This window comes from Condylostylus longicornis, unplaced genomic scaffold, assembly GCF_029603195.1.
Source record: "Condylostylus longicornis isolate FDR11 unplaced genomic scaffold, ASM2960319v2 ptg000080l, whole genome shotgun sequence".
Lineage (NCBI taxonomy): Eukaryota > Metazoa > Arthropoda > Insecta > Diptera > Dolichopodidae > Condylostylus > Condylostylus longicornis.
In genome coordinates this window covers 3,653,299-3,675,353 of record NW_026578048.1, presented here as the reverse complement: position 1 = coordinate 3,675,353, position 22,055 = coordinate 3,653,299, and the positions used below count along the sequence as shown (strand labels likewise).

Sequence of the window (22,055 nt, the reverse complement as noted above, 5' to 3'; positions counted from 1 at the left end):
CAAGATACAAATAGGTGTTTTGCTACTCCGCAAATCATTTGATTACACAAATTTTATTAGTTTACTTATTATTTAAATTTTTTTTAACTATTTTTTCAAAAATCTTTTGATTATAAAAATATACGTTATTTCTGACTAAATAATTCATATGATTTACCTAACCTACTCATAACAATTTCACTATATTGGTAATAGTTCAACAATGTTTATAAACTAATAAACTATATAAGCGACATAATATGTTTACGAATACTGAAAATACTTATGTTATGTATACTGAAAAGGGTTTATTAAAAATATTAATAAAAAATGTAATCTTCTAAATTCTAAAATCAGGAAGAATAGAATTTTTATTCTAGAAAAATAAATTCTTTTTTAGAAATTCTTCTTTTTTCTAAAGATTCTATTCTTTTCCTAAAATACATAAAAAAAACTAATTTATAAAAATTGTTTTTCAGTATAAAGAATGCATTACTAATTTAATTTCAACATTATTTAAATAAAAAATATTTAAACTTAAATTTATGTTAAGAACTCTCTAATACATTTATTCAATTTTTCAGGCTTGTTACGATAAAAGCAATAAAAAATTTTATATAAAAATAATATTTATTACAACGCAGAATATACAGGAATAAATATAATTCTGTATATTTTGAATAACAAAACTTAATAAATTAAACATTCATTTTATTTTAACAATTATATAATATCACAAAATTTTAATCAAGTTAGTGGTATCTGAATTAAAACTTTTTTTAAAACATCTTACATTCTCTATATACATTATCGAAATACTATTTATTACTCCTTATTCTAAATTTACATATAAAATTAAGAACACTTTTCCCGTTTTTTCGGGAATATACTAAAATTAAATCAATACAAAATACTTGACATCAATTGTAAAAAATATTTTATAAGTATAATTGAACACGTTTTAAAGTTGTTGATATTTTTACAAATATTATTCTCTCTATCAAAGATTTATAAACTGCCAAGGCTTAACGAATTTTATAGAGCATTTATAATGAAAAAAGGACGGTAACATTTGATTCCATTAATATGCACGTAATGAAACATAGTATGAAATATACTAAATTTATTGCATCTGAGCAGTAACAAAATAAAATTATGAAACATCTACTACGACACTTAGTAAAATGAATTTCTTTTGAGTAAGAACTTAAAGTATTGGTAAGCGTAAATAATTTGACTAAATAATAAACTTTGTATTTAATTATTAAAACAAACTTGAGATAATATAAACTTGTGTATATAAAACATACGGTAAAATTACGATATAATTTTTTGTTTTTGCAACTATTACTTGAATTTAGCATTATATAGTTCATTATATTTAATTATTCATACATTCAAATCCTACTTTACTACTATACATAGAATGGTATAAATATGAAAATCTATAATTTGTATGAAAATGAATTATTTTACGTTCAAATAAACATTTTAGTGCTCTCCTAAAAGTAGGCAAAATATTTTATTCGTTTCATACTAAAATGTTTTAGAATAGTTCACAATGTAAAGTGTTATACATTATTCAACAGAACGTAATCATTATCTCAAACTAATACTGCTCACATTCAATTTAAGAAAATATTATAAGAGTTTAAGCTACGCTCTAGCAGTTGAGAATAATTTCTAAATTTAACATTAATTTGTACGAAAATACTGTTTAACAAGAATAAAAACTAACTTATAAATTTAAATTTTAAATATTTCACGTTTAATTTAGATATAAAACAGTGAAACTCTATATACCAATATAAAATATACTATTCGTAACATCTTTTATTATAGGAGTTCGTATATTGTAGAGAATGTTTTACAACTTAATTAGAACGCAAATAAAGTAGTACCAACATCGATTTTATAATTACTCAATTTTTATATAATATTATATAAAATATTATATGTATACTTATTTACTTTTACCAATGTACTACACATACATAGTATGTAATTCGAGTTCCTATATCTAGTAAAAGATTTTTTGTACTACTATCAACATATAATGAGTAACAAAAAAAAATAAGATTTTTGGGGAATTTTTATACTAACTGGTTTTGTACATTGCACATTGTTTTCTATATATAATGCAGAAATTTCACTACATTAAAAATTTTTCTGTTTATGTTACGTTTATAAAACGATAAGAGCTATAAACCAAATATCACAGATAAAATTATATTGACTAAAAGTTAAAAAAATTTAATATTTGATGTTGTTAAATTGTGTTACATGCAACATATTATAATAAATTGAAATGAACGCAAAAGTAAACATTAAATTAAAAGTTCTTAAACTGGAAGTAGTCAAGCAAATACTAGCGTTAATAATGTAACTTTATTAATTGTGTCAATGAAAATAAATATGTCAGTTCCATTAAATAGTAAGTCTCAAAATCTAAAAAAAATTTCATCTCAAGCTATCATTTTATCTAGTTATTTGCTTATAAAATTTACAAGTATTCTTTAGAGTTAAAAATTAAATAACAGAAAATATAAAAATAGTTTCTGTTGATACATGTTACATTCGGACTTACATTTTGCTTATATGAAATTGTTATACTAAACGCAGGTACTACTTTGAATAAGTTATTAATATACATTTATCCTAAAATATTATCATATCCTTAATTTACCATACAACTGAGTTCGATAATGATACGAATTTCAAATGTCATACATTCAATATTTTCCAATTACTTTAAACCAATTTGATTACTACGATTAGCTTATTAATTAACATGAAACAACTATACGGCCAGTCATTTCCAAAAGTATGCTTACAAACTAGCATCATACTCCAAATTCCGTCTGACTTATAAATTAAAATAAAAACATGAACTGAAACATTCCTTAGCATGGTCACATTATCAAAAAACAAAAAATGTTAATAATTTGTTTCAAAAAATGCAGTTAATTTTCAGCGTATGTAATTACAACGAAATCTTTTTCAAACTTATTTACAGTAACAGAAAAGCAAAAATAATTCTAGTTTAATGTTATACTTCCTTTCACCTTAATGATGCTTTGTTTTCGTGTTTACATTGAATTGTAATTATCTTAGGCGTACTCCAAAGTTATTTCATGCAAATTTTCTGCCAGCTTAATTTTACGCCACATTTCTTCAAAACAGGTTTTACTTGAAGACTAGCATCTAATATTGTTTTCTTTATTTTTCTCATAAATTTTCGATAATGTTAAGATTTGGGGTGAATGTTGATTATTCGTATGCCCTAACATTATTTAATTTCAACCATTTGTTTGTCTTCTTTGCCATATTGTCATACTGGCGTCATCTTGTTGTATAAGTATAAAAATCCTATCTGGATAAATTTGTTTAGTGAAAGTAAATATTAATTTTTAATATTTCAATATTTTTATGCATTCGCTATTCCGTCATCAAAACATAGTTGATGTTCTCCTTGGCTGGAGCAACAGTCCCATACACCTCTATTGGTGCGAGGCGCCAGTTCCAAGTTTCAGGTTTTGTTTTATAAAATTCAGGATGGTGTGTTTTCTTTTTCTTTCTATTACTCCGTTTCACTGATCGAATTTAAATAATTAGAATTAATATTATTATTTTTCTGTTACTGTAAATAAATTGAAAAAAAATTTTCTCGTAATTACGCTAAAAATTAACTGCATTTTTTAAAACAAATTATTAATATTTTCAGTTTTTTGAAAATGTGGCTTCGGTAATGAACATTTCAGATTATGTTTTAATGCAACTTATAAGCCGCAAGAATTTAAATGACGTTGAGCTAGTATAAATTATTTACAATGTTTGAAAAATATTCAATTTAATAAAAAATATAAGCCGTAATCATTATTTCAACTATATGGAACATAATATACATATGTATACTTGTAATTTAAAAGAAATTGCTTTTAAAACCACTTATTGTTATCTAACTTCATGATTTTCTCAAAAAAATATTTAAAATATGAAGTTCCTTTTTGAGTATTTTCGTTGTTTACTGCTTCAATAGTTTTATTGATATTATCCTCTATGATATCGTTGATATTAACTTCTGGCGCCTACAAGTTATATAATAATGATAGTTAATATTGCGAAAATAAATGTTTTTAAATGAATTGAAAAATGAATTGAAAATTTCATGAAAATTGAATTACCTCATCATTATAAAATTTGATATCTTCAACAGATGTGTCACTGTACCCCAAATAGGTAAAAATACGAGACTTGAATTTTTGAAATTGTGATTCCAAAATCTGTATAGAAAAGTATTAAAAATAAAATCAATTAATACAATTATTAAATAAAGGATTCTCATAAAAATTTAATATACAGCTTATTAAAAAATGCTTTATGGTAATTTTATTTGTTTATAAGAAAGTCAATTAAATTAAATTTTTGTAAAGCATTTTTTAATGAACTGAATTTGAATTAAAAATTAGGACATTTTAGGGCACAAAATATCATATAGAGATCAAAAGGAGATCATCAGAACTTATAAAGAAACAAAATTATAAATAATACGCATAATAAGTATATACATAACGTATATTATGCATAACAAAGTATAAAATTGTTAAATAGGGTCGATGAACTCTTAGATCTTTCAAAATAAAATTTTTACCATAATAACTTTATACATTTACGAGAATATTACCCTTCTTACTAAATATAATTAATATTTTTATTTTATACAATAAACACATATTTATTGTGTTGATTTATTCTTGTTTCAAAATAATTTAATTTTATTGTATTAATAATAATAAATATTATATACATTTCCCTTATAAATCATTGACACCCCATTTTATTCTCACAAACGACATTTTCCACCGTAAAAGCTCTTCCACAATGATTTTTTATAGTTAAATTTATTAACCAAAGTGTATTTATTTTTCAGAATATTTTGCCCAACCAGAATCTAGTCTTTAACTTTATTATATGAATTTACATAATTATTATGTATAAAATAATAATATCTATTATTGCCAAAAGTTTTAAAAAATTCTGATTAATCCTGAACATTAAAAAATTTAAGTCAAAAAAAAATTTTAAGTTTCCGAAATGGTAATTTTATTATATTAATATTTATATTAATATTTATTAAGAATTTAAATTGAAGCACAAAAAAAAAACTTTTAAAATTTAAATTTATCAAATAAAAGATCATTAAACAAAATATTGAAATATTATTAAAAAAACGCTGATTCTGGAAGATTAAATATTTGAAAATTGCGTTTCTCAATTTCTTTCTAATATACTCGAATCTTGTAATGGATAAATGTATTGTTTAACTTAAATTTCGCTATTACTTCCTAAAGGAATAGTGATGTGGAAATGTAATGTTCTTATACAAATATTAATAAAAATTTCTTTATTCTAAAAATCGATTTGACTAATCCAACAAATGCTAAATTTTTTTAAATTTTATGTATGCGCGTTAAATCATATACGTTTGCGTAACTATTATATTATTAAGAATAAAAAAAAAACTATTATTTCAAAATAAGATATCAAATTTCGGCCCGTTTAATTCGAAGTCTAAAAAAAAATTGCAGCAAAACCCATATACATACATTTCCTGAATTTTTCCGCTATCTTGATGACACAAAATTCTAGTTGGGAATCCTGAAAAAAAAAGCTCCTAAAACATTATATACTTTACCTCTATGGCAAATTCAATTATATTGAAAAAAAAAATTTTTATAATCGAAAGATAGCTATTTCTTTGTGAGTAAAATTCTAAAATGAAAAAAAAAAAATATTAATAAAATTTTCATTTTATAATTTATCAGTTGATTGTAATGAGTAAATTATGTTCAAAATAGAAGCTGCCATAATTTTTTTTAATAATTAATATTATAAAAATTTTAATTTAATTTGTAATGTCGTCAAAAATTTTAATATAATGTTATAACAAACCATAAAAAAGCATAAAAAAATATTTTAAAATCAAAAATATCAAAGTCGTCTATCGTTTCTATAATTTTATAATTAGAAATATAATATTTTATTTCAAATTTTTAAAATTTGTTTTTGAAATTTAATTTTTTAAAACATATGTAAGAGTATAAGGAAATCGATACTTATACATACATATGTCAAAATTTATAATTTTTCCAATCAAACTTTTTGGCAACAATTATTTACCCATTACAACTTGAATAAAGAAAAACACAATCAAATAAATGACCACTGTGCAATCAAAACGCTGCGCATCAATTCGATTTTTAATTTGTTATAAATTTAATAATAATATATTTTTTTTGTAAATTAAAAAAATTAAAATTAAATTTGCGTCTCCATAAAAGACGCAAAAAATAAATCTCAAATTTTTTCTCGTCTGAGAACACCGACTCTACAAATATATTGTATTATTACCGACTAGTATTATTACAATTATGACACAAAAATATAATAATATAAAGAACAAAGGTATCAGAGAAAGCGGCTTTCCCCGGTTTTATTATTCTTTATAATATTACATTTTATTTTTGTACATAAATTTCTATAATACAATATATTATATGACAATATATATGACAATATATGTATTTTGTATGTATATGTATATAATATTTCACAAATTATTATTACAACAATTTATTACTTTATTATATACCATACATAATTAAGAATAATTACAAAACAAATTAATTAAGATATTAAACAAAATATCGAACAAGTATTTCAATACTTTTTAAACGTGAAATATAAAGACCAATATAAAAACAAAATCGAATTGATTCAAGCAGCCTTGCAATCAGTGTTCGTTTCACCTAATGAACCAAATGAATTTATATAGGTATCAATATCTTCATCGCCATTTGCCTGCCACCAATTCCAGGATTCAAATCCATTTTCATTCCAATTACCTTAGCAAGATAAATTAATATAATAAAGCATTTATTACAGTTGTATATACATACATACATATGTATACATATGTATCAAATAAAAGGTTTATAAATTTTTTGTTTATGTATTTAAAAAAAAAAATTCTTAGATATTATCATAAATAATAATTTCTTCATATCAATTTAAATTTCATATTCAGAAATACATGCTAACTCAATCATAGTCAAAAGTCTTTGCGCTGTAATACGATATTATATACGTAACGCTATATGTTTGTGTGTGTGTCACATTTTAAAACTAAGAACCACTGTATGCAAAAAATATTTTAGAAGAAACTAATATTTTAGAAGAAGTAAATTGACTCTTATGTATTGTATTACTATTTTGAATTAAAATTCTGAACGAACTACGTGCGATCTATTCACTATGGTTTCAGAAAATACTTTTTGAAGTGGCTAAAACTAATAGATCCCAGGTGATTTTTTTAAAAATCCCCAAAATATTTTTATATAAATCTTCTTGTAAGATTTTTGCAATATGAATTTATTCACCACATTTGATGAAATTCTATTAGGACTTTTTTTTTATATCGTCGGTCCTTGAACGGTTTAGTATACTTTAGTATGTTTAGTATGCTTTAAGCCATTTTTAAGTTCTCAAACAAAAATTTATAAAATAAATCTAATCAATTTTGAATGAATGGGCATTAAGATTCCCTAAAATTGTCAATTTTGAAATGAGTTAATGCACTGTCACCGGAAACCACATAATACGCAAAATTTTAGGCAGTATGTCTTATTCAACAGTACATACATATACTGGTTTCTGATTCAAATAACGATTTCAAAAATTAAAACTTAAACAAAAATTTCTCGCTATGTCACATTTCACAGTTTTTTATATTTTTCTATTTAAAATAAGAATACTTTCAAATCTATATACATACACATTTATAAAATAACGGTAAAGTCCATGGTATTATGTAAGAAATTATAGCCTTTTTACGAGTTATATAATTCAAAACAAAAGTAACAATTTATTTTAAAATTATAGGAAACAAAACATTCTTTAGCTTTCATCACTTACTTAGTGGCTCAGCATTTAATTCAAAGTTTGAATCAACCATCATCTTGTCTAATATATCACTAAATTCATTTGACGGGGATTTCAACATTGGTTGACTAATATTGCATGTAATTTCTGAAATGTGCTCGCTTTCCTGATTATTGACATGTTGATACTCCGTGTTGGAAACATTGGTTTCAAGCCTTTGAAAATCAGTAGCACCATTTTGAATATATACTGTTTCACATTGAACAGAAGATTCGTGTAAAACATTTGAAGCGTGTACATTTTCTTGATTGCTGACGTGCTGATAATCTGTGTTGGAAACATTGGTTTCAAGCATTTCAAAATGTGTAACAACATTTTGACTATCTACTGTTTTGCATTGAACACCGTTTTCATTACTAGAATCAGATCTATACTCGACTGAAGTTTTTTCAACTTTTTTGGAAAGTTTTGTATTTCTTTTACTTGAAATTTTTCTTACTTTCATATTTTGCCGACCCTCATTTTCATCACTATCAGATAGATTACCACTATCTGATTCTTTTGCACTTCTTTTTAAAGATTTCCTTGCTTTTGTTACATATTTAAATTCAACTGCATCACTTAGAACGTTACCCCGTTCCAGTTGTACGTTCACTGTAACCTAAAAAAGAATAATATAAGAATTTTTATATTAACGAGTATGCGGATCTAAATCTGGGATGAGAAGAATGAAAACATAAGTGCATAAAATTTAATTTTGTGATATTGTAAAGATCTTTCACAGACCCTGCAGCAAATTTTTTAAGAAGATAGGAAATATAAACAGAATTGCATTTTAAAATGTAATGTATAAAATTTTGAAATTTCCTTTTGGTATAAGCAAATAAAACGAAAAAATATATTTCTAGTAATTGAAATTAAAATTTATTACTCACAACCGGAGTTGAACTCTAATACTCATGCTTATGTGTATTTTTATTATAATTCTTAATTAGTTCAAATTTTTTTAAAAACTACTTTCTTTTATATAGTTAAGTAAACACTTACTGGGAGTGCAACATCTTTGTCCCAAAAAGGTGGTGTACGAATAATAATTAAATGTTTGTCAGCTGCTTCAATATGAGCATAGCTTTTTTTTTCTCCAAGCGAAAAACGAACTTTAATGGCTAAATAGAGACAAAAAATTTTAAATTTATTAAAAAATGTTACAAAATATACTTTAATAATTTGTGTTACCATCTGGTTTTACTGGTGAACATTTTATCCAAGCTACAGTTCCACCTTTTATATTTCCTTCATTTCTTGGAAAATCTTTTATTTCCAATTTATTGGTATCAGAATTTCCTGTAAGAAACAAAATTACCAGTTCATTTACAGTTCATTAAAAGTTCATATCGTACACACTTAATTAATATTGTTCTAAGTAACAGAACTTCAAAATATGTTTCGGACAAACGTCAAAATATGCAAAAATTCGCCGGAAAACAATTTTATATATAACCAATGACTAGTTATTAATAAAATTTTTATTGATAACATGCTAGTTTTTAAGAAATTTTCACTGTTATCAATTTCATTTAATTCGTGTATTCATTTTTTGATATTCTTTTACTCTTCTGTATTTAGATATTCTTTTACATTTTCATATTGAGATATGATAGATTCATTTCGCACCTAATTAAATAGTAGAACAAAAGGCTAACATATACATATATGTACATATATAGTCCGCTTATAATATTAGAAGATAACTATTATAAAGAATGTACATACATAGTTACATATGTATTTATATTTTGAAAGCTATTTAAACCAAATAAGTAACACGCCGATTCAGTTTGTTATGGAAAAAAATTTTTGTTTACATTATTTATCATGCACAGGTGACATAACATAACAAATTTAAAAAGGGATAGCAAAAGACATGTGCAATAAATTAACGTGTTTTCTGTATTCTATAATGTTAAAGCAAGCTTTCATGCTCGGCAAAAATACTAATACTAGAAATAATAAAGTTGTGTACAATATTGATGCTTATGAAAGTTATTAAATATGTATATTCCTAAACATGTATGTACATATAACATAATATGTATAAATCTTATTAGGAATGTATACATACATATTTATTTCTATTGTAAATGAAAATAATACTTAAACGCTTTATTTGTATTAGAACAGTGGCACAGTACATAAGTATAATATGTATGTACATACAGATTAAAATTGTATTAGAATTTTATTTATTGTATTTTTAAAATTTACTACATATGTACATGTGGACATGCTACGTATTTCTAAAATGTGCTTTTTACTCAAATTTTTGCATTATTCGTACCGATAGGTACTTTCTCTTTCATTCGTCAAAAAATTTTTAAAAATGATATTATTATACTTTCTGTTATTCAAGTTTTACATGTATTTTAATTTTTTTTTAACGTTTGGATTATAATAAAAAATAAGATACTCGTAATTTCCAAATTTGTTAAAAACAACACCGATTCTAAAAATATAAAATTTTATATAAGTATGCAAATATTTATGAGTTTAATCCTTGAAACGGATTAACATTAAATTAACAAAGAGAATTAACTAAAAATTAAATCTTAAGTAAGGTTAAGAGATAAAACAAATACGCGATATATGTACATATGTACATACACTGTACATAGTTACTTTAAAATCAAACTTACGCATGTGTGTGCGCGCGCATGCATGCGTACGTACTTCTCTTCTATAATTATAAAATGAAATTTTTCAAATTAATTTTTTTTGCGTGATTCTTAAATGTCCAAGCCCAATAATTAATATATGTACGCTGGTTTTTCTTGCCTTCTTACACAAACAAAACTATTTTCGCAAATATATCTAACTTAAATATATTCTCACGCACACACTTTCATATTTTCATATAAATTACAAATATTTTAAGATTTTTTCATTATGAAATATTTTAATTATTAAATATAAAATAATTTGAACTTTATTATGACTGTTCGTCCAAATATACATATGTGTGTACATATTCGTACCCATAAGCATACATGAGCTCATACATCCCTTAACAATCACAAACTCATGTACATATTTTTTGTTTTGCGATTGCAAAAAAAAGCTTCAGATAAAGATAAGGAATATAAATGGGAATTTCCCAAATTGTGAAATTGAAATATTTTTAATCTACGAATTGAACAAACAACCGAAACATGCTAATTATATAGACAAGTAAGTAGGTATGTAAAAATCTGATGTGGCCTATTTAATGAACAATTGTATGCGTATAAAAATAAATCTAGATTTGTATCATGCATTGCACGTAAATTTATGTATTTCTAATTTCAAAATTCCTATAGTTTTATTTGATATCTGTATGTAAGTAGCTCTAAAAATATAAAATTCAAATTTTTTATAGATCGTGCTTCCGTGATCAGATTACAGAGTAAATCCTTAGAATAGAGCTTGAAATTCAAGTAAATATTTATATTCATTAACGTTTTAGATAAAATCAAAATAAAGTCCCAAAAGTAATGAAATTTACCGAACCATAAAAACACTCAGGTTTTCATGTACATAATTTAAATAAAAGTATGGACACAAGATTTTAGATGAAGATGTCACTAAAAATAATTCCTTTGAATTTCTATACCATAAAGCTTTAAACATAATAACATGTGCATACTTTCACTGAAAGTTTGGACTGGTAAAATTTGGTGCGATAACAAGACTTCGCTTATAACATATGCAATCGTTCGATTAAAATAGAAACTAAATTAATACGAGTAATCAAAAAAACGCGTTTTTTACTAGAACTTTTTGTATGATTCATAAGACGATATTTATATCAGTGGAAAAATACAAGAATTTTTATACATGCATACATACATGCATAATATATATAAATATATACGTGCTTACATACCTACATACATACATATGTATGCGCATATTATAAATTTTTAATGATTAGTAAAAAGAACTTACTTTGATTTCCAATTACATCAGAATATACTTTTGCAATTCGTTCTCCTTTTAATTTGCCTTTACCATTAGGATCATCTTTCAATTCAAATGCTTCGAAGCATAATATTACTTCATTTAATTCATAAATATTTCTCATTCTTTTAGTAATGTTTACGCCGTTTCTTAAATAATGAGAATCTTTTCCGGGTATCAAAAATGTAGCTTTAATTTCACTTTAATAAAAATAAAAAAAGATCAAACTTTATTTTTATTGGTACAACCAAATATACACACTAATATTAAATATTATACATAAATTAAATATTATACATAAAAAATAATTAATAAAACCAAACTTACACTGTATAATTTTTGCTGAATTCAGCTATACAGACATATGGATCCATAACTCCATCATCAGATAAAAGTTTTCTATCTTGTCTGACTAATCGATAGGGGTGAATGCTTAACGTATTATTTAACTTATTTTTTACTTGTGGTGTACAAGTTATAAGAACATCATCTTGTGAATAAAACCCCGTAAGTTTTACAGTTGGATATTCTTTTTTATCATCTCTAGCTTTAATATGACCATGCTTATCTGTATCTATTTCAGATTCATTTCTAAAATATGTAGTTTCTTCTGGTTGTCTCGTTATTACCAATATGCAAGCGGAATCTGAATAAGAGAAAAAAAGTTGAAATTTGTTTTAAACTCTATAGAAACGTGTAGAAAATATATAGAAAAATTATGTAGATATGTGTATACATATATATGTAATTACCATTTGTGGAAGGCAAATTTGTCAATAATAAATCAGATTGATCATGTACTGGTGAAGATGACGATGATGATGATGGTGATGAGGACATTTGATATTCAAGTGATGACAAAGCAGACGGTGATGACGGATCAAATGAAAAAGACGAGCATGGACTTGAAATTTTTGGAGTTATACTTTTTCCAGCTGTTAATATATTCATTTCATTATTAAATTTGAAATAAAATAAAATAAGTATATATGTATGTACATACCATCATTGGAAATTGGATTAGAGAATATTTCACATATAATGTCACCTACGACACCATTTTTATATTCCCTAACTTCGAACTTCAAAAATACTTTATTTAAGTCGTAATTTTTTTCAGGTTTTGACAACTTTATTTCTCTTTTAAAAGCTTTAGACCGATTTCCAGGTTTCACAATCGCAAATTTAACATTGCTTTAAAAAAAGAAAAAAATTAATACACTGAAATTTTGCATATATGTATATGTATAAAAAAAAAATATACATATTCATAAATTATTTCCTTTCGGATTTTACTTACAATGAAGATTTATTTCCAAGTTCTGAAACAAATTTTATTGGGTCCATTAAATTTGAAGTCAATTTAGATGTTTTTTTATCTTTTAGATTAACTAATCGACACGGGTGAATTTCTTTAATTGAGGAATTTTTCATTTGAACATACGGGGTACATGTAAATAACAATTTTTTATCATTGTAACCATTTGCAAAATATTCTACAGTTGCTGTTACTTCATCAATGTTCGCATTATTTTGGAAACTTGTTAATGAGTGAAAAAACGTTGAGTCTTTAGGTTGTTTAGATATATAAAAAATTGGTGGTGTCTGCAATTCTATGAAATGATATTGAAAACTAATTAATAATTTTCATATAATTTCATATAATATATCTATATTTATATACGTATATATATATAATAAATAATATGTAAACAAATTAAAAAATAACATTAATTAAATAATTGATTTATACCAGAAACTTGTGGTGATCCTTCTTCTGATGAAAAAGTAAGTAGTTGATCAATTTCAACATCTTCTTCATCCAATATAAATTCTATGAAATAAAAAGTATTTTAATTAAAACTGAAATCCATTCAGATAATGTTTGTATAATATTTTTTCTAACATATTAAATAATTTCTAAAAATTCAGACAGAATATATTTTTGTATTTCTGTGAATGTTTATACATACATATATTTATATAAATACATATGTCTATAAAGATTCAAAGAAATTACAAATAACGAGAATATTATTAATTCTTAATTATTACAAGATGAGTATACGTCTACTCTATAATTTCAACGGAGCTCTTAATACATTTAAGAGTAAAGCCTTCCAAAATTTCGTTGAGTTCAATGCAATTCGTAAAGACTAGATTTGTAAGAAAAGTATTACACATAGAACGTAAATACATATACATATATCGTACAAATAATAATATCATAGAGAAATATTATACACATAATAATTTGTAGAGGCATTTAAAATTTTTATGCTCGTATACATACATGTGTACATATACCGTATATATTTACCGTAAATTTTAAATTTGTTCTAAAATATTTAAATTGTTATGAAAAATAATAAAAATAATAAACTTTTACGGCTATAACTACATTTCATATAACACGTATGTACATATGTACATACATACATACAAATTTTCATTATAATCCATTTATAAAATTTATAATTTTTCAGGAATGTATAAAATAAAAAGAAGAAAAATTTTCATTTTTAATGTTTACAAAAAGAAAAAAAATATAATCGAAACATGGCGCTAATTTCAAATTCCAATAATCTAATTTTGTTTTCGCGGATTATTTTGAAATGTTTTGCACGTAAATATAATATGTATGTATATGGTTATATGTATATACATACATATGTACTTATGTATGATTAAATCATAGGTATAATGAATTTGCTTTTACTACTTATAACTAACCCTCTTAACAGGTTGAATTAGAAAGTCTACAATGTTAAATAGAAAAATTGTATTTTAATTCAAATACATTCTCGCAAGATTCACATACATATGTGTTAACTTTATCGAATACAATAAAAATAATCTCTTCGTAACGATGTACAGCGTGAAACTGTCAAATACGTAGGAAATTAACAAAAAAAAAATATACTTATGTATATATATATAACTCATTCAATTGAACTCAAACCATGACGCTGGCTCTCAGCACTCGTCCTCCACAGTCAATTTCTTTTTTTAATAATTTCATTTCATGTAAATATGTATATAAAAAACAAAATATCTAAGCTTGGCGTAACTCTAATATAATAAAAGTCAGTACGTTTATTTTACATCTTCATTTTGCAATCAAATTCTCTAATCAAATTTTTTATACATTTGCAGGTACATACAACTTAATATACTCATTGTTTTTTATCCCATTTCTCACTATACTTTTTCCATATGTAATATGTAGTATATATACGTTAATATTTATGTATGTATATTTAAAAATTTTAAGTACATTTTTATCGATCATACGATTATTTTTGTTATTATTAAGAAGAATAAAATATGAGATCATAGTGTTTTCGTTAACGCAATTGCCTGATAAATATAATAAAATTAATTTCAATAAAAAAAAAACAAACACATTTTTTAAAGCACATCATGTAAAAATTTCGATTCGTACAAGTATACATATTCAAAAGCTACATAATATAATATTTCAATTTTAATATTAAAGATTGTAATATGTATAATCTTTAATATTTATTAGAAGAATTATTTAATTGTGAAATTTACATACATGTAACAACAATAAGGCAATAATTTTAACCCATTCATGAGTCAAAATGTAAACTAGTTAAGTATTTCAATTTGAGAACTTTCTTTATACCATAATAACTCTATATTCAATTCTTTATACCTACAAATAATTAATACTGTAATTTTATTAACTACTTTTGATAACGTAACCTCGAAAATATAACTTAATAAATTTTTAATGAAACATTTCACTTTTATATGTAAATTACGTATTCATTTTTAATATAATTACGTCAATTGACATTAAATTTGTTAACGTAAAGGTATTCTCTATGAATTTTAAAAATAAAATTTGTGGTTTTTCAAGCTATAATTTCTTTATAATAAAAAAAATTAAAAACTTATTTTTAGCTTAAACTAGGTTTAAGTCACCAATTTTTATTTAAGTCCCCAATTTTAAATCTATAAAATGATAACCATTAGGTTTTCAATGTATGAACACAAAAATTTATACATAAATGAACATATTTATACATTTTAAATTATACTTTCTACAAGATTTTTTTCTAAATACATTTTATAAACGTATCAGTTATTAACACGTACTTCTGTATACATATGTATGTACCTCACCTCATTAGTGTATTTTTTAATATTTATTACTTTTTAGATAAAAATAAATTTCTAAGCAATAAAATGAGAATAATTTTCATACATACATATTTATACATGTATATTTTTATATTTTGTTTAAGCTTTTAATAAAAAAAAAAACATTTTATAGTGCAGGAATGAGTAACATCGTATTACGTTTACCGCGTGACAAACAACAAAAAATATTTCTAATTGATACAACAATGTAGGTACAAGAGAAGAAACGTTGAAAGAAGTATTATGTGCTAGAACATTATTTAAATACGAACTAATAAACTACGTAGCCCGTACATATGTATGCACAAAATGTATACATGTTTAATATACTATATGCGTTTCCGCATTGGGAACCAAAACAATCGATTATTAAACAGAAAATCAAAAAACCAATTTTTTCTTTTGAAAATATTTAAATTTATTAATACACAATAAAATCTCTGGAACGGCATTCGAGAGTTTCAGAAGGTTCGGTTCAGAAAGTATTTATGTTTGAACACTAAGTTAAATTAAAAGCCGTACATAAATTTATATATAAAGTACAAACATACTTAAAGTATTTTTAAATTTATAAACACAATATAACAGCTTTGCTTATCTAATATTAAAAATAAGCAGATAATTATATATTTATTATTTTTATAGTAAGTACACATTAAGTACAAATAAAAAATAATTTATGAGCGTTAGTACATTATCCTACATCTAGGTATAATTGAAAAAAAAATAGAGTAATTAATTTAGCAGAAATATTTGTTTTTCTCTTTCTATCTGTTAATATGTATGTATGTAATGTACTTATATATATATATATATATATAAGTGTGAACTTACTTAATTTCCATTGTACTTTTTTGTTCTAATTTATTGTTTTTACATATTCAATAAATTATTAAGAAAATATTTTTAATCTCATCAAAAATAACAAATACGAATGCACCCAGACTGTACTTTCAAACATTCTATTGTTTGTAGAAGGTTGACGAACCTTTCAATAACTAAATAATGCAAACTTTTATTTTTTTAACTATTTTTATATTGCTACCACAAATTACAAAAGTAAAAATACATTTCAAATGAAAGGATTCCATATAATCTTGTAATGAATTGAGTGATGACTCAACTAATGTACACAATTAGGCCATTGCTACACTTTAAGTTACAAAGGAAAGACAATCAATTCTATTGAAATTTTCATATACACTACCAAGAAACATCAAACAATTAATTTTTAGTTTAAATAGTTGTCAAGAACTTGTAATTCACATTACAAAAATCTTTTGTAAGGTCACCTCCTTCTTGTAAAGCAATACATACATATCAGATGAATTTTGAAATTGTAAAATAATAAGTAAATTGCGTTTTTTGGCAACAACTCCTTAGAAAACTGGCTTGAAAAAAAAATTTTTTTGATTAATTAAGTATGTACGTCCATACACACATACTTAATTAATCAGGTCAACTATGCAAAATATTAAATTGAATAGAATATCCTACAAGAATATTCTACTCTTCATTTTAAAGGTTCAACGAAATTAAAGTTGATTTTCTTTATTTCAATATTTCACCTAATAGGAATGTACGTCACATATTAAAATATTTTATAATATGCAACTTCGATCAGAACATACATAATATGCAAACGTGTTATAAATATAAAAATATTTAATTCCACCACAGAAATAATTTCTCAGAAACACTCCAAAATAAAATTAAAAATAATAATATAAACAAACAAATAAATAATAAAAAGAAAAAAAAATACAAATACTTATTGTTAAAATAAGCTCATATAGATGTATGTATGTACATATGTCATATGCGCAAATATAATAATTATATAAATTTCTTAGAATGTGTAATCCTCCTATTGGTTGTTAATAACTTTCATTATAATAATGCCTAAATAGATATTTTTACATAGGTATATTGCGTATACAAACACACAACACATATTATGTGTACATTTGGAAATGAAATATGTACACACGACGTACATACATATTATATGAATACACCAATTTTCTTAGGCTTTCACCGCCTGGAACATGCAAATTAAGGTATATATGTATGAATGTACCTTGGTATATTTATTTAAATATTAATACTCTACTAAAAATTATTCAAACTCCTTCTAAAAATCACTTAAAACTATAAATTCATAAAATTTTTAAATGTGATCCCGAAGGTCATATAACATCCAGATAGGGGCTGGATGTACATATGTATGTATACACCATAGTATATAAATTATAAAAGCAAATGTGTACAAACATACATGTCTCATCGAATTATTCATCAGAACATTATTCAAGAACCTTAATTCAAAATTTTAACTTAAAACAATATTTCCAGGATTGAAACCGATAATAAACTTTAATAAACTAGTATATACATACATACATACGTATGTATATAATAAAATTATGACTTATTTTTTAAATCTACTTTCAATAGAAGCCTCCATTTAAGCAATCAAATAAAATGAAGAATTTCACAAGTTTTTGCAATATTATAAGCATCTGAAATATTTTTTAGACTATTTGTCATTTATTGATACCTTATCACTCTTTAATAATTTTATAAGTACATTTAAATATAAATATTTAAAAATGTAATAAGCGTAGGAACATATATATTATGTGTACATACATACATACATATATCTGCATTTATTTATTATTATGTATGATTACAAGTCGAATCTGCGCACAATAAAAAATACACCTACATTAAGCTAACCGAATATTTTTTACGGCGTGTTTTATAAACCGATAATGATAACATAGTTAAAAAAAAATATTAAACTAATCAAAAAGATTAATTTTTTTTTTGAAAAAAGGTAACATATACATATATACATATGTACATGCTACAGAAAAATTCTAAAACGAGCACGTCCGGCTAGCTTTGTAAATACAAATGATTCATTTTTTCATAATAAAGAAATTAAAGATAATCAAGTTTGTACAAAGTTGTAAATAAGTCAAAAAAAAAATGATGCTTTAGTACATAATGTGAGTGTGTACATATGTACAACATATTGCTCAAGGTTAGATAGGTTTATAATAGACTTCAACTTCGCGCACGTGCAACTCTCTATGATCGCATGCAAATTAGCAATCAAACAGTTAACAATTTTTTATAAACTGATTGCATTTTTTAATTAACGTAGTCGATTTAAAATGACACATAGTTAAGTTGCCTAGATCTATTCGCCTTGATTTTCCAATTAAGTCAGTAATTGCCAAATTAAAAATTACGTCTGCTCGAACCCTAAGGAAATTTCTATACTTCTACTATAGTAATAAACGAAACAAACCATATTATAGCTACACCCAAGTCTAAGAGAATAGTAAGTTACTGGGATTATGAATAATATTATTTATTATGCATATGTAATTAAAAATAAAATTTCTAATGAACTGCAAGCATAAGGAAGAACAAAGAAATTATTAAAACTGAATAGCTTCCTTATTTATGCATTACAACTTTAACTGTACACCTTTTTATCTATATATACAAAATAATATTATATAATAATTGCTAAATTTTCCAAAAAAATTTTTCACAACGAAAAATGGGTATGAAAAAATTTTTTGTTAAATTTTTGTAATTTATTTCCATAGGTAGGGAGGTACCTACCTTATTTGTTTTACTTAAGTAAGTAAAATTAGTTAAAGTTTCTGGATATAATTTTATTTTTTAAATGAAAAATTGTGGACTATAAAAACAAAACTTTTCTTATCTGTTGTTTTTTTTTTTTAATTTCATTACGGGTCTATTTTCATTATTAAAACCTTTAAATAAATTTAATCTTTCAAAAAGCATTCAAACAATCTGTTTAGATAATTCCCTACGCAACTTGTCTCAATAAAAACTTAATTATAATTTTTTTCTTAAGCATTTCTTTTATTAAAGCATTTCCTTTCTTAATAAAATTTATTTCATGTAAAAATTTTTAAAATATTTTTGTGTGTAAATTTCTAAATTTCTAGATTGAAATTACAAATACAAAATTCAATTTTGGTTTTAATTTCCATTTTTATTCCTAAAACATGTCAAAATATTATTTTAATTTTTTCAAATTTTCATATTTGTTATTTAATTTTTCCATTTTACATTTACATGTGTAAATAATTTTCTTCCAGATCAGATTTATGACATCATAATATGGTATTAAGAGATTGATCAAGTAATCCCTAAGAAAACTTCCTTTTATTCGGAACAAAATACTTTTTTTTTTTTTTATATTTCGTGCGCTACATACGCACTTTATCAAAACTGATTTTATTCCGAATAAAAGGAAGTTTTCTTTTCACACCAATAAAAAAATTATATTTCGGAAAAATTATCAACCATTGAAAAAAATTTTTTGAATAATCCCTAAGAATTGAGAAAAATAAAAAAAATAAAATCCCTAAGAATTGACAGTTTGCCATTTCAAGGAACACAAAAAAAAAAAGGAATTGTACGCTAAATTGTACACCAATGACATGAACCAATAGGCCACTTGTATAAATTAAAAAAAAATACTTGAAAGCGAAAATTGTTTGCTCAAATATGTGCTCCTGTATTTTGCAAAAAAGAAATGTACTTATTTCAATATTTTTGAATCTTTTATTTAAAGACAGACAGTTTAATATTATTTTAGTTCAGCTTCGAAAACTTTTCTTTATGCATTATAAAATCAACGCAATTAATTCATTTCGCCATAAATTTCGCCATTAATTTTATAAGTTAAAAATATTATTTCTAACGTCATAGACATGGATATATGTATGTAATACAAGAGCATGTAAAATAAATAAAATAACGAAAAATATTTTAGATTACAAATATATTATTGTTATTACATACCGTTATTTACTACAGCCATTTTTACTATCAAAACACAATGTACGATTTTTTAAACAGTTTTAAGAATAAAATGTTTTTTTTTTCTTTTTTATAAAAATTTAGAAAATTTTACTTATTATTTTTGTTTTTATTATTCACTTTTTAAAATTTTTATTTTTTATTTAAATTATTTTCAATTTAAATTTTATGAATTCAAATATTTTATACGAATTAATTTTTCTTGAAAATTAAACCTTTTTCTTAAGCACTTCACTGAAGAATGAACAAAATATCTGACGAGACCTAAAATTTTGATTCAAAATTTCAAAAAGCTTTATATTTCTGCAAAAAAGTTTTTTTTTGTTTAAGTCATTTACGTTTGCGATTAAATATACATACAATTTTTTGCAAAATTGATAATACAATACATGTGTTAATAATTATTTATGGAGGTGTAGTTCTCCAGCTTCTCATTTCTATTTGTTTTAAGAGAGAAACGTATACATGTGTGCGTTGGGAATTGGGATTATTTGGGAATGAGATTCATAAAAACATACAAACACACAAATATAATATGTATATTCTATTTAATACTTCTTAATTTTATAAATGTGTTGGAAATTCAAAAATGTTTTAATAAAAGCCACATAGACATTGTGAGAGAAAGGTAATCTTATGAAGCTGAAATTTTTTAATGACACAACGAACAAATTAAAAAAAGGTTGTCGAAATGCCGAGTATACATTGTGCTAATATTTTTTTGCTTTTATGTGTGTATCTTTTAAGCGTTTGTTGAAATTGATTGGCAATAATTATTTTGATTTAAAAGTTTTTTGCAAATTATATTTACATCACATATACATACTTACATTATGTTCAGTTACTAAATATGCCTTTAACAGAATTAATAATTTCAACATAATTGTTCTGGTTATTATAAAAACATTGATATTATTGTAAAACTTAACATATTGTAATAATATATTGTATTGGGGGTTTTCGATAATTCGGGCAGGAGCTGAAAGTTCTAAATTAATTTTTTTCACACAAACTGCAGAAACTGAACATTACACTTTTAAATTTTTGCAAATTTTTAACATACTCCAGCAATTCTTTAATATGCGTAATTT

The 22,055-nt window shown here is 23.7% G+C and overlaps 1 protein-coding gene across 2 annotated transcripts; it reads right to left on the bottom strand.

Moving 5' to 3' along the window:
* Positions 1-627: 627 nt before the first annotated feature.
* Positions 628-21,186, bottom strand: LOC129612992 (uncharacterized). 2 transcript variants are annotated; one of them, XM_055526865.1, is made up of 14 exons: positions 20,947-21,186; positions 13,667-13,747; positions 13,214-13,526; positions 12,917-13,107; positions 12,666-12,848; positions 12,241-12,559; positions 11,902-12,113; positions 9,157-9,264; positions 8,968-9,086; positions 7,954-8,581; positions 6,789-6,884; positions 5,675-5,751; positions 4,164-4,262; positions 628-4,067 (listed from the first exon to the last, which is right to left on the bottom strand). In XM_055526865.1, exons 1-14 carry the CDS (start codon positions 20,963-20,965, stop codon positions 3,918-3,920), a joined length of 2,595 nt encoding a protein of 864 aa, XP_055382840.1. In that variant the 5' UTR covers positions 20,966-21,186; the 3' UTR covers positions 628-3,917. The 2 variants fall into 2 exon arrangements, 1 of the variants encoding a protein (XP_055382840.1); XR_008697285.1 differs by having other exon boundaries at positions 4,031-4,067; positions 5,586-5,751.
* Positions 21,187-22,055: the final 869 nt, after the last annotated feature.